We start from the raw sequence: 14768 nt of genomic DNA, 5'->3' as shown, positions 1-14768 counted from the left end.
CTGGGTCAATAGAAACAGGGGCAAGGGAAACCATCTGGTCTTTGGTTCAGTTTAGTTTATTGTCACCTGTACCGGGGTACAAGGAAAAGCTTTTGTTGCAGCTATTTACAATATACATCAATGATTTGGATGAAGGGATTCAAAGTAACATTAGCAAATTGGCAGATGACACAAAGCTGGGTGGCAGTGTGAACTGTGAGGAGGATGCTATGAGAGTGCAGGGTGACTTGGACAGGTTGGGGAGTGGGCAGATGCATGGCAGATGAAGTTTAATGCAGATAAATATGAGGTTATCTACTTTGGTAGCAAAAACAGGAAGGCACATTACTATCTAAATGGTGTCAAGTAGGGAAAAGGGGAAGTACAACGGGATCTGGGGGTCCTTGTTCATCAGTCTATGAAAGTAAGCATGCAGGTACAGCAGGCAGTGGAGAAAGCGAATGGCATGTTGGCCTTTATAAAAAGAGGAATCAAATATAGGAGCAAAGAGGTCCTTCGGCAGTTGTACAGAGCCCTAGTGAGACCGCACCTGGAGAATTGTGTGCAGTTTTGGTCCACTAATTTGAGGAAGGACATTCTTGCTATTGAGGGAGTGCAGCATAGGTTTACAAGGTTAATTCCCGGGATGGCGGGACTGAGAGAATGGAGCAGCTGGGCTTACACACTTTGGAGTTTAGAAGGATGAAAGGGTATCTCATTGAAACATATAAGATTGTTAAGGGTTTGGACAGCTAGAGGCAGGAAACATGTTCCCGATGTTGGGGGATTCCAGAACCAGGGGTCACAGTTTAAGAATAAGGGGTAAGCCATTTAGAACGGAGACGAGGAAACACTTTTTCTCACAGAGAGTTGTGAATTTGTGGAATTCTCTGCCTCAGTGGAGGCCGGATCTCTGGATACTTTCAAGAGAGAGCTAAATAGGGCTCTTAAAGACAGCGAACTCAGGAGATATGGGGAGAAGGCAGGAACGGGGAACTGATTGGAGATGATCAGCCATGATCACATTGAATGGCGGTGCTGGCACGAAGGGCCAATAGCCTACTCCTGCACTAGTTGTCTATTGTCTATTGTCTAAAGCATTCCAATCCATGTAGAATGATCTTGATTCCAACACAGATTAATTCTTTGGTAATGCCTCTTTTCTTGGGATTATGGATTTGGGCCGTATGCAACAGTCCTGTTGAATGGGCAGGAAAATGCCAGGCTCGGAATACTGGGGTGCAAACTCACTTTGGGGTTGTCCACTGAAGAAGAGACAAGGGTTTTTGTTTTCTTTAGTGTGCAGTAATTTAGTTGGGTTCTTATCTCCATGAAGAGCCAATTGGGTTGGCACACAACTGTAATGAAGGGCAAGAGCCCCGTGACTAGGTTTGGATCAGTACGGTGATGATAATGGTGTGCCAACCTCTGGCAGGTATTTTCCACTCAGGTCAGTGAGGGTCTTTAGTGTGAAAACACTCAGATAATCTACCCTTTGTACCCAGGAGTGATACAAATGGGGCACCATCAAGCACGACTTACTCAGTTTGGAGAGGCAGATTTGGTTTAAACAGATAACAAAACATCTCCGCTGGGTCTATCAAACCCCAATCTTTTCTAAACTCATTGTTATTTCAGCTAAGGAACAATAGATTACAAGCTAACAATTATGTGGTGAACTTCAAAAGGTATTGGAGTTGATCTCGTCCTTTAAGACCACTTCCTTTGTCATGATCAACCATGTCACCAAGAAAGAAATATTTATTTTCTCACCCACAAAAAAGTCCCCCACCCATTGTTGCTTCAAGCCTTCCTTGCTAATCCACAAAACTGCAGCGCATCTCAATCTGCAAGTGATTGCAACACAACCTCCACAGACGGAAGTGAAATTGAAATCCCAATGTTGTTCAGCAAAACCCATCACCACGATCCAATGGATGGCGAGGATCAAAAGGCCAAATGTTTTCTCCTCCCAACGTTCCCAGCCTCCACTTCGAGGACCGGAAACCAACTGGTTTCTTAAAATAGTTCTTGCAAGCGAAACAGAATGGTGGAATGGCAACACCAAACGTTGTAGACTTTGTGCAACATGGCAGAACAACACTAGGCAGGCAGGAGGAAGTAGATCAGGACAGTCATCTCACAGTCATCTAACAGAAGGGTTTTGGCTCGAAACATTACCCATTTCCTTCGCTCCATAGATGCTGCTGCACCCGCTGAGTTTCTCCAGCATTTTTGTTTACCAGTCATCTCACAAGCTCGACTCTGGTGGTTATTATACCCAACCATCAGGCATGATGTGGCATTAAGGTAGAGTGTACCTTGCAGCCTGAGAGTGATGCCAGGAAACCGTAGACACAAGGAACTGCAAATGATGGTTTTCAAAAAACACAAAATGTTGGAGTAACTGAGCGACTCAGGCAACAAGTCTGGAGAATGTGACAGTGGATGTGGAGAGCATTTTTCCAGTCAAGAGAGTCATTTAGCATGGAAACAGGCCCTTCGGCTCAACTTGCCCATGCTGGCCCACCCACCAACCACACCAGTCCCACCTGCCTACAGTTGGCCTATATCCCTAGTCTAGAAACAGAGGAGACAGCTTCAGGATAGAAGGATTAATCTTTAGAATGGAGGTGGGGAAGAATTTATTTAGCCAAAGGATGGTGAATCTGACAAATTGATTGCTTGACACAACAGTGGCCAAGTCATTGGATATATTAAATACAGAAATTGATAGGTTCTTGACTAAAAAGGGCATCAAAGGTTATGGGGAAATTGGGGTTGGGGCACAAATAGATCAACCACGATCGAATGGCGGAACAGACTTGATGGGCCGAATGGTCTAATTCCACTACTGTGTCTCATGGATGGGTGATGTTGCGGGTCGAGACCCTTCTTCATGTTCTTCAGAGAAACATTGAGTTACTCCAACATTGTGTCTTTTTTTGTAACCCAGTATCTGCAGTTCTCCGTGTCTGCATTTTACTCCTCAACATCAGTGCTTAACTTAACAACAAAGTATCGCACTCTCCACAGAATCAGTGGAGTCTTGCCAATTTGCCCCGTCACGAAAACGCAGGATGATAGAGATATATATAACACAGAAACAGACCTGTCAGCCCACCTTGCTGTTCATGCTGACCATCTTGGGCAAGTCCCATTTCCTTGCATTTAGACCAAAGCCCTTCCTATCCAAGTTCAAGATCCCAGGGACCTGCGTTGTTAAAGTCACCGCCGCCCGCTGCTGGAAGCTCCGCAGACCACTGCTCCACAATGCTCAAGTCGGCAGTCCCAGCACTCCAGAGCTTCAACACGGCGATCCCTGTAAGGCATCGCCCCGCTCCACGATGGGACCAGTGCTGCGCCACCGCTCAAGCTGAAGCTCTGGCCGGTCTCCGGCAGGAAATGCCGTGTCAATCCAGATGGTAGACCACGAGGAGGGGTGCTCAGGTTTTCTCCCAGACTCCAAAGAAGTGCAGGTTTGTAGGTTAATTGGCTTCTGTAAACTGTCCCAGGTGTGTAGGATAGAACTATTGTACAGGGTGATCGCTGGTCAGCATAGACTTGGTGGGCTGAAGGGCCTTTTACCATGCTGTATCTCTAAACTAAACTAATTGTCCATTATCACCGCACCGCACTCTCATGCCAACCTCCCGCAGTAAAAATGTTACATTTTCTCTGTTATATCTTCACACATTCTGAAAATATACTGACCACTAATTCCTCCGGAACTTTGTGTTTTCTAAAACATCGTCTGTTTTGGCTATCTCTCCAACCTCTCCAACTCCTGTTCCTCCAACTACTGCAAGGTGATTGCTCCAAGTGTGGTCTGGCCCAGCTTACTAAGGTTTAGCACAGTCACAGAGAATTTATTTTGAAAAATGACGAACAATTAAAACTCAAGACTTGTTAGATAAATCTGCCAAAATTGGCTTCGAGAAAATGTTCTTAATTCCCTACTGCTCAAACTAAAAGCAGAAATGGTCAATTAGAATATAATTGCTGAACCTTCTTAATTCCTTAACTTGTTCAAAGACTAAATTTCAGTTAACAGATGCAAATCCTTCATAACTGAATCTCCATTTTGACCAAATTGACAAAATGGCTTACTTCTTGTTTCCACAATATGTCGGCTCACTCTAGTTGCATCAAGCAGACCAAGTCACAGCCTTGACCACAAAGCAGAAGATGGGACCTCCCCTTTCTACCATGTAGTCCATGCCTGATGGTGTAGCGTTAAGCAGGCGGAACTACCAAGTCCCTCCATGTCAGAAATATCCATAGTCTTGGAGTCCTAGACCTTTGTATGGCAGCACAGTGGCACAGCAGCACAGTTGCTGCCTCACAGCGCCAAAGACTCAGGTTCGATTCTGACTTCAGGCGCTGTCTGTACGGAGTTTGCACGTTTTCCCTGTAACCTGCATGCGTTTTCTTCGGGTGCTCCTGTTGCCTCCCACATTCCAAAGACATACAGTTTTGTAGGTTAATTGGTTTCTGTAAATTGTAACTTGTCCCGAGTGTGTAGGATAGTACTAGTGTATGGAGTGATCGCTGGTCGGCACCGACTCAGTGGGCTGAAGGGCCTGTTGCCACTCTGTATCTATAATGTCTAAAGCTGTACAGCATGGAAACTGGCCCTTCAGCCCACCTTATCCATGCCGACCAAGTTGGAACACTGTGTGTGTCCCATTTACCTGCAGTTGCCATGTATCACTTTAAACCAGTGGTTCCCAACCTTTTTTTGGCCATGCCCCACCTAATCACCTCTAAAATCCTGATGCCCCCCCCCCCCCCCCCCCCCCCATATAATTCCCCCCCCCCCCCCCCCAATGTGGTGATATATAATTCTTAAATAAAAAATTATTTACTCAAAATAACATCTGAAACATAAACTACATATGTTTACCTGATGGAAAATCCAAAAAAATAAAAATGGAAAATTTGGACCCAGACCTCCTTAGTCGCGCTCAATTGTCCCCCTTAAAAATCAAATTGCCCCCCTGTGGGGCGTACGCCCCACGTTGGGAACCACTGCTTTAAACCCTTCCTATCCAGAACTCTGTCCAAATTTCTTTTAAACGTCATATTTGTATCCATGTACACAGCTTGTTCCAGACAGGACACACTCTGAGAGAAAAGGTTGCTTCTGAGGTCCCTTTTAAATCTCTCCCCTCTCACCTTAAGACAAATGCCCTCTAGTTTCAGAGTCCTCTAGCCTGGAAAAACACTGCGAGTGTTCATTTTATTCTTGCCCCCTTATCATCTTGCAAAGCATGGAAGAAATAAAAGTGAGCTAATAAAGAAAGACTATCAAAAGCAAATCCCCAGGACTCACTTGAAAACAATGAAGGAGTCTGAGAGCATTGCTCATTGCATCTCAGTGTATTGGCCCAGTGGATACAATGTGTTAAGTGACAACTTCAAAGGCCACACATCCAGCATTTGGGTCTGCAAGAACTTCAGTCTAATGTTGATTGCAGCCTGCATGATAGACCTCAAAGTACATTCAACGTTACACCCATATTGATCATGTTAAGCCCCTGTCCCACTTAGGAAACCTGAACGGAAACCCCTGGTGACCTTGCGCCCCACCCAACGTTTCCATGAGTCGCCAGAGGTTTTGGTCACTCATCTGGAAAGCCTCGACCACAAGGGTGAGCTGCATCTACTGACCACAGATCTGACAGGATCTTTGCTACCGACCGACCACACACACACACACACACACACACACACACACACACACACACACACACACACACACACACAATGACACACACACACACACACACACACACACACACACACACACACACACACACACACACACACACAGCGAAGGTGGGGGCCAGGGACAGCTGAGGAGTGCTGTCTGCGCAATGAAGAGGAAGGTAAATGGCTGCCACAGAGCACGGTATAGTCCTTTAGAGAGTGCGGGGGGGGGGGGGGGGGGGGGGGGGGGGAGAGAGAAGGGGAGAGAGAAGGAGTGGAGACAGTTTTAAGATGTTCAATAAAGTTAGCGGGCATTTTACCTTCCGGCGGATCTTCTAGATCCTGAAAAACAAAGATCTTCCAGGATCTTTGTTGAAAACTCCAATGAGCCAACCAAAATGGCCGGTTAGTGAAGGAGATTGCCTTCAACTGTCTGTAAGTAAATAGCGACCCCACTCCACTGGCGTCGACCAAACTATTTTTAGTCGAGGCTGTTTTTTTTTTTTTTTTAAAATAATCGCAGGAACATAGAAGAAGCCTCGACTACGCGGAAACCACTTTCCACCAATAGGGAGAATGACCAAAACCTTCGGGAACCTCACGGAAACCTTGGGTGGGGCCACGGTCTCCAGAGATTTCCGTTCAGGTTTCCCAAGTGGGACAGGGACTTTACTGTCTTCATTTCCCCCCCCCCCAACCCCACAGGAAGACTGACTGAACTTTAATGCCTTCCATCACAGTGACGAATGTTGATTCCACTGTGGTGGATGTTTATGTTAAATTCTTGAGTGTGTTGTGTCCTTTTTGATTGTATGGCTGCATGGTAACTCAAAATTCACTGTACCTTAATTGGTGCATGTGACAATACTTGTGAACTTGAACTTGAACTTGAGGACAATGCTTCAATTGATCTAAGTCAATAGACACAATCAGCGTGCGAGGCAATTCTCAAAACCCACAACTACGCACGGTGGCGCAGCAGTGGAGTTGTTGCCTTACAGCGCCAGAGATCCGGGTTCGATCCCGACTACGGGTGCTGTCTGTACGGTGTTTGTACTTTCTCCCCATGACCTGCGTGGGTTTTCTCCAAGATCTTCTGTTTCTTCCCACACTCCAAAGACGTACAAGTTTGTAGATTAATTGGCTTGGTATAAGTGTAAAATTGTCCCTAGTGCATGTGGGATAGTGTTAGTATGCGGGGACCGCTGGTCGACACGGATTCGGTGGGCCGAAGGGCCTATATCCTCCTGTATCTCTAAACTAAACTAAACTTGTATTTCTTTAAGTTTGACAATTTGCGTCTTGGTTCATTTAGCAACTGTGCACATCAGGTATGGTGTATGCAGGGACCAGCAATCAGGGAACGCTGAGAATTTTATATTTTCCATAAACATCCCTAACAAAGAAACAGAACCCACAGACCAGGTCACGGTGAGAATACTTCGTCTGGCAGTGAACTCTTCAAGTACAAATGGCAAGTCGGCTGCGGCAGAATTAGTTTCACTGCTGCGTCTGATGGCAATGTTGAGTGTTACCCACGTGTGTAGCAAGCAAGAGTTTCATGTTTGGTACATACGATAATTAAACACTCTTGATACTCTCCACCCTGCCCCCTCTCACCTCTCTAGACCCTGCCCATTCTCCACTCTGACCTCTTCACTCTGCCCTCTCTTGCCTCTCTCAACTCACCAAGTAGAGCTGCTGAATATTGACATCAGAAGGACAATCTGTGCCTGATTTGATCAACAACTGTAGTTGGGACAAAGGGCTTCATGCACAAAAAGAAAAGAGGAAAATTGGGTTTAGTTCAGTTCAGTCTAGTTTATTGTCATGTGTACTGAGGTACAGTGAAAGGCATTTGCTGCGTGCTAACCAGTCAGCGGAAAGACAATATATGATTACAAACGAGCCATTTATAGTGTCTTGCAGTAGCCTCCCAGAACATTTATACCCACAATTGAACCCTTGGTTACCAAATGTAATTGGTTACAAATGTCTAGCAAGGAAAGCAAGCAGATAGTCCTCAGATAGACACACAGTGCTGGAGTAACTCAGTGGGCCAGGCAACATCTCTGGACAGAAGGAATGGGTGACGTTTCGGGTCCAGACCCTTCTTCAAACAATTGTTCAGAAGAAGATTCTCGACCCAAAACGTCACCCATGCCTTCTCTCCGGAGATGCTTCTTCCTTAGAGCCATCGGGCTATTAAACACGACAACCTCAAGTAAGCTCTGAACTTCAATAGACTATTATTATTATTATTATTATTATTATTATTATATACACAGATAGTTTTCAGCATGTTTTGAAAGCTTCTATGAATCAATGGGTTGAACAAATCAGGGGCAGGTTATCCTCTGAAACCATTGCTACATCTTTCACATTTGATAACTTGTTGCTGCATATGACTCGCCATCCCCACTAGACTTTGACAATTGTTCTCTCCTACGGTTGTACATCAGTTCAATTCATTGAACTGTTCGAGGAATTATCTGAAAAAGGGTCCCCATCCAAAACGCCTCCTATCCATGCTCTCCAGGGACTGCCTGACCTGCTGAGTTACTCCAGCACTGTATCTTTCTTTGGGAAACCAGCATCTGCAGTTCCTAGCTTCTGTAGTAAAACCTTACCTTAGCACATGTGACAATAATAAACCAAACCCTATATAATGGAGTCATCCATGACAGAAACAGGCCCTCCGGCATAACTCATCCATGCCAACCCACGAGGAAGAAAACAAGGAAATTCAAGTGAATAATGTTTTGAAGGCCAGTTTAACCTTACACCGTATGACAACACACATCAACAGTAACCCTGCCTTTAATTTCAAGCCACACTTCCCACAGGCCACAATACATGGTTTACAATACGATTCCCTCTTTAAATAATCATTGCCAAGTGTCGCTACAAAGGAACTAACTACAATCAAGATAAAGTGGGACTTCTAATGGCATTAAGCAACTGTGGACTCAAATCATACAAAATATCATCATCTGCGTACTGTTCTATGTTTAGTTTACTTTAGTTTAGAGATACATCGAGGAAATAGGCCCTTCGGCAAACTGATTCTGCACAGACCACTGATCCCTGCACACTAACACTACCCTACATACAATAGGGACAATTTACATTTATACCAAACCAATTAATCAACAATCCTGTATGTCTTTGGTGTGTGGGAGGAAACCGAAGATCTCGGAGAAAACCCACGCAGGTCACAGGGAGAAAGTGCAACCTTCGTACAGACAGCGCCCGTAGTCAGGATCAAACCCGGGCCTCTGGCGCTGTAAGGCAGTAGTTCTACCGCTGTGCAACACTGTGCCGCCTGTTCTATAAAATGGCGGCAGGAACATGCCGGCTCTTGTGCATTATCTCATTATCTCTCTACTATTTCTCGACACTTGTACTTTAATAAGATTGTGTCTATGTACAACAGTTTTTACTGAGTACAAACTAATAACTGCAGATGCTGGTTTATACCAAAGATGCACACCAATTGTTGGAGTAATTCAGCAGGTCAGGATTTTTACTGAACTGTCTGAAAAAGGGTATTTCACTACCTCTGTACAGGTGACAACAAAGTACCACTGACCACTGGATCAGCACAGTTCTCATTCAGTGACATTTCTGAGGCATTGAAGTGGCTTTATGGGTTGCAGGTTTAGGTACTCAGTAAAACACCAAGTGGGTCAAGGTTTGGGCTTCCCAAACACTGAAAGCATTTGCCAAATGAGGATGGATGAATTAATTCAGTGTTCGGCATGGACATTGTGGGCCGAAGGGCCTGTTCCTGTGCTGTTGTTCAACGTGCAGGAAGCCACATGTCAGACGTTTCTTTTTGCTGAAACTGGCCACTTGGTTTCAAGAAGGCAGCATTAGCAGCAAGGCAGGTAGTAACGTTGCACCGTCAACATTGTATTGGACCAGGTTATCTGATGACCTTTCCCTCTTCCTCTGTACATCAGAGAGTTGGTTCCCTTTAATGTCTCAACAAGTCTCAGCTTGTGTTGGGCTTCAGAGAATGGTTCAACGTATGAGGGCAGGTCCAGGGTGGGGCAGGCTTGAGGGGCAACCACAACTTCTCAGTGTCACTGAATGTAACATTTTTATCCCCATTCAAAGAAATGTTGTGAGGCCATTTTCTTTCTGGTGATTGTTGTTGGAATCTGAGGAAATGCTTTCCATAATAGGTACAGTGCCTGAATATGTCTTAATCAATTTGATTCTAACAGTGCACCAACTGTGGAGATGTTTTTTCCACAGAGATTACATTAAATAAAGCTGGATCTATGATCCAAGGCCACAATGGATGATCCAATGTTCCACATCCACAATCCAGCATTCATCTATACTTGCTGTCCATAAAACACTAACCTCTTCTATGAACTGTGTCTTTGGTTGCACTACAGACCTCAGTTTTTAGTTTAGTTTCAGAGATGCAGCGTGGAAACAGGCCCATCGGCCCATCGAGTCCATGCTGGCCTGTTCACACTAGTTCTAGGTTAACCACTTCCTCATCCACTCCCTACACACTAGGGGCAATTTACAGGCCAATTCATCTACAAACCCGGACATCATTGGGATGTGTGAGGAAACCAGAGTTCCCTGACACAACCCACGTGGTCAGAGGGACCATGCACAACATCCATGGTTTTTGCACTAATATCTGCCTAGTATTACAGCAACCAATTTATTGCATTTGATTATGATAAGTTGTCTGTGTGGTATTGCATTTACAGTCCTGTTAGGCTGCAGCAAGCAAGAATTTCACCGTTCTGTTGTCGGTACAGATGACTATTAAATACTCTTGCCTTGAGGAACAGCAATGAGTGTTAACTAAGCCGTAATTCTGAATAAAGTGGGATTACAAGGGAAACACAGACAATAATCTCAGAGGACATTGCATGGCAGTACTGAGGGAAGGCATAGAGAGTCATACGGCATGGATACAGGCCCCTCAGCCCAACACCATGCCGACCTATTTGTCTCCACTTGGGCCATATCCCACTAAACATTCCCCATCCATGTACCTGTCCAAGGGTCTTTTAAATGTTGTTATAGTACCTCCTCCAACTACCTCGTTTGGCAGCTTGTTCCATTAACCCACCACTCTTTGTGTGAAAAAGTTGCCCCTCAAGTTCCTGTTACATTTTTCCCCCATCACTGTAAACTTATGTCATCTGCGTTGTGATTCCTCTACTCTGGGGTAAATGTCTGTGTGTTCACCTTATCAATCTCCCTATTGATTTTATACACATGAAATCTGCTCTGTCAAATAGATGCCTATCGCAAATCGGCTACATCATGGGTACTGAAGATAGACACAAAATGCTGGAGTAACTCAGCGGGGCAGTCAGCGTCTCTGGAGGGAAGGAAGGGTGACTTTTCAGGTCGAGACTCTTCTTCAGACTCTGCCCGAGTTATTTCTTCACTCTTACTTCTGTTATTTCTGAGTCTGAAGAAGGGTCCCGACCTGAAACATCACCCATTCCGTCTCTCAAGAGATGCTGCTTGGCCCACTGAGTTACTCCAGCATTTTGTGTCTATCTTCGGTTTAATCCAGCATCTGCTGTTCCTTCCTGCACTATACCATGGCTACACAGTGTCAGAGTGTTTAGCCAAGCTCACTGAATTTTTTTTGCTCAGAGGCTAGACTTGCTTCAAAATGTAAAGTGCACATGGACCCCAAGATATAGGTCATCCTCTGCTGTCCCTTGAATTCAATTGCTTATAATGTGCTTTAATATACTGAAGTAATAAAAATGTCTTTCAATAAAAAAGTCACTTTTTCAAATTGCATCTCCAAGTTATTAGAAATGTTTAGCTTGAGAAAAAGTTAGGTCTGCACATGTTGGCAATTTGCATAGACAAATGTCCACAAGTTTAACAGTTTAACAAACCAGTGAGTATGAAGAAGGGTCTCGACCCGAAACCATGCCTATTTCCTTCGCCCGCTGAGTTTCTCCAGCATTTATGTCTACCTTCGATTTTCCAGCATCTACAGTTCCTTCTTAAACAGTGATCAATATCAACTCCTTCATTAGTTTTTGGACGTAATACCGAAACTTCCTTCAAAAATTTAGAAATGCGCAATTCGGGTGCGTTACTTATATTAATGACCATTTAGTGACTAAAGGGAAACAATATTTCATACGCAATGTACAACTAGCAATAACCAGCATTAAAAAATCCCCAAGACCGAGGATGCAATTCACGGATGGAATCCACTAGAACAAACAAACCAAGATAAAGAGATTCGCTGATAACATCAGCAGCAAAGAAAAAAACATTGCATTGTATTCTTTCCAAATGGTACAAATTTCTGCATGTCTAGAAAGTGTACCAATTAATGGCAGCCTTCCTCCCCAAACCAAAATCCCATTATCACTTGTAAGTAAAAACATGTTCGCTATTAATTATATTTTTGGTTTAACATTCATCATTTTAGTTATTATGTCTAATAAATTACACTGCATATTCGTAGAGAATATGTAGAGGATACACTTCAAGCATTCACTAAACATAGCACATTAAAATGTAGAGTTACCCCAAAAAAATTCTAAATTCAGAAATGATGAGGAATTAATATTTTTACTGAAAGTACGGAATCGAAAACTGAATAAATATCGCTTGAAGCAAAAAACCTTTTATCAGCCCGACGGTACGCAAGGTTTCACGTGGTCCATCTTGACAAAAAGAGAACTAATAAAATGAAATCATTACTAAATAAGAATCAAAATTCAATTTCTCTCATATTTCTTTAAATGCCTTCCAATCCATGCTCAATGGAGCCTATCCTGTTAAACTACTTGAAAAGTTAAACTTTTATCAAATGAGGAAGGTATTTTAACATCTGAAACAACCTGTCGAAATTTCTTCCAAGGTTACAAGCTATAGTCATCCTCGGCAGTTATTAAGTCTTAAGCATAAACGATTTGTCTCAATTATATTCTGGCTGGGTACAATTTCCTACTGTAGCAAGGAAGAAAATCACATCATTTGAAACACTTGTGCAAGAGTAGGGACATTATCTGATTCCACACTTAGGAAGACAATTCTTCAACAGCCATGTCGCGTCTCTAAAATGAACATTTGTTTAACAATCAGTTTTCCAGAGCAATTTAAAAATACAATATACTGATTTTGGAGCAGGTTTAATTCCAGCGTCATATCTTTTATGTGGAAAACAAAGTAAAACCAGCTCTCTGCCCATCCATCATTGACACGTAACAGAATTAGTCAAATTTGCAACAATTATGCTGAACAAACTTCATGAGAAAAGTACGTTTTTGTTTTACCTTGAATTTCATTTCTGGCACTCAATATTAATGCGATGACAACCAAGTTTTTCAGACAGGCAAACGTGCTCATGTTTTAACCCAGCTGAAGTTCGACTCTGCCTGGGGTATTAAACACCATACGGCCTGCCGAGAAACAACATAACTATTATTTGTGGGATGTTTAAAAAAAAACAATAAACTTTGGTTATTTGCTCCGAAGTTGGAACTAACTTTGAAGGGCGCACTCCTGCGTCTTGATGGATGTTCGAGGCGAACAACTTCCTCCAAGTTTGCGAAAGTCCTGAACCGCTAGTCCCTGATATACTAGTGATGTAACTCACAACTCTCTGCCGCCCTCTCGATAGGTTCTCAATGCTATCTCCAGGAAGTCGCTGACTTGTGCAAAGCACAGAAACTTCCTCAAAATGTGCTTAGCAGAGACAGGCGAATGAATGTACATGTAGTTGCAGAATGCATCAGGGCTGGAATCTTTCTCAATGGTCTGACTTGCAGTGTAGGAACATAATTGGGCTAAAACTTAAATGTTAAAGGTTTATCTCTCTTGAATCTGCTTCGCACCTTTCATTCAGGATCAAGGCAGGAGAACAGGTTTATTGTTTGTTTTAGATAAGAACCTTGTCCTAACTTCTGTTGATGGACTGGAAAGTAAGCTGGCAAAGACCAACTAAGTTGTCCCATCACCGAACATCCTCCCGCCCCCCACACAACCCTGGCAAAACGGGTGACGTCACATCACGTGTCAGTCGGATGTTGCAGGCAGGAAATATACTATTCACTCAAGTGGAAATTTATGGTGGCCCAGGCACTACAGAGGTCTCACAAAAAACTAAGAGTCATTAAAATAGCTCAGGCGGATTGATGCAGCTGCTGCTCTCTGGACATCAGGTGGCTGCCTGGACCAGTTGCTGGCAAACTTGGTCGTGTCAGAAACAAGGAACCACAGGTGCTGGTTTGCCACAAAAAGGCACAAAGTGCTGGAGTAACTCAGCGGGTCAGGCAGCATTTTCTGGAGAACATGGATAGGTGACATTTCACAGAGTGCTGGAGTAACTCAGCGGGTCAGGCAGCATCTCTGGACAACATGGATAGGTGATGGTTTAGATCAGGACCCTTCTTCACACTCATTGTTTCGGGTCGGGACCCTTTGTTACCAATCCACATTGTTGGTTTATGAATATCTATTAAAGGTGCAAAGTTTAAAAATGGATGGAATAAAAATTGGCCATCTATATATCTGGATGTATCTGAAGGGTCCCGAAAACGATCAGAAAAGTCTGTCCATTCCCTCCATAGATGCTTCCTGACCCGCTAAGTCATAATCCTAAAGTCATACAGCATTGATCATAAAGTCATGCCCTCTGGTCCAACCTGGACATGCCGATTAACTTGTCCCATCTACACTAGTCCCACCCGCCTGTGTTTACCCCATATCCCTATCCAATCCACGTACCTGCCTAAATGTTTCTTAAATGCTGCAATAGTACCTGCCCCAACTCCGACAGCTTGTTCCATGCCACCACCCTTTGTGTGAAAAGGTTACCCCTCGGGTTCCTATTAATATTACCCCCCCCCCCCCCTTACCTTAAAGCAGTTCTTCCTGCATTTTGTGTTTTGTTAAACAACAAGTGTTGTAAGGGTTCATTTGAAGGAATATGTTTTCCTCCGCAATGTGGGGACAACAAGACAATATCGCCTGCTCTGGTTTCAGTGAAGGTGAACAATCTGTGATGCTGGTTCAAGTTACTTGTGGGCTTACTATGCCTCATATTGACACAA

General features: G+C 43.8%; 1 protein-coding gene across 2 annotated transcripts in view; it reads right to left on the bottom strand.

Moving 5' to 3' along the window:
* Positions 1–13698, bottom strand: part of ptprc (protein tyrosine phosphatase receptor type C) — a 209506-nt gene extending 195808 nt beyond the window's left edge. The window contains exons 1-2 of one of the 2 annotated variants that reach the window (XM_055642453.1): positions 13203–13698; positions 12990–13115 (exon numbers count right to left, since the gene is read on the bottom strand). In XM_055642453.1, coding sequence (XP_055498428.1) covers positions 12990–13062 — 73 coding nt within the window. In that variant the 5' untranslated portion in view covers positions 13063–13115; positions 13203–13698. The remainder of the gene's footprint in view (positions 1–12989; positions 13116–13202) is intronic. The other variant, XM_055642454.1, reaches the window with a different exon arrangement.
* Between the last annotated feature and the right edge of the window lie 1070 nt (positions 13699–14768).

Source organism: Leucoraja erinacea, chromosome 10 (assembly GCF_028641065.1).
Source record: "Leucoraja erinacea ecotype New England chromosome 10, Leri_hhj_1, whole genome shotgun sequence".
Classification (NCBI taxonomy): Eukaryota; Metazoa; Chordata; class Chondrichthyes; order Rajiformes; family Rajidae; genus Leucoraja; species Leucoraja erinaceus.
Note: the sequence above shows the minus strand (reverse complement) of the source record. Positions and strands in the feature narration are given on the sequence as shown.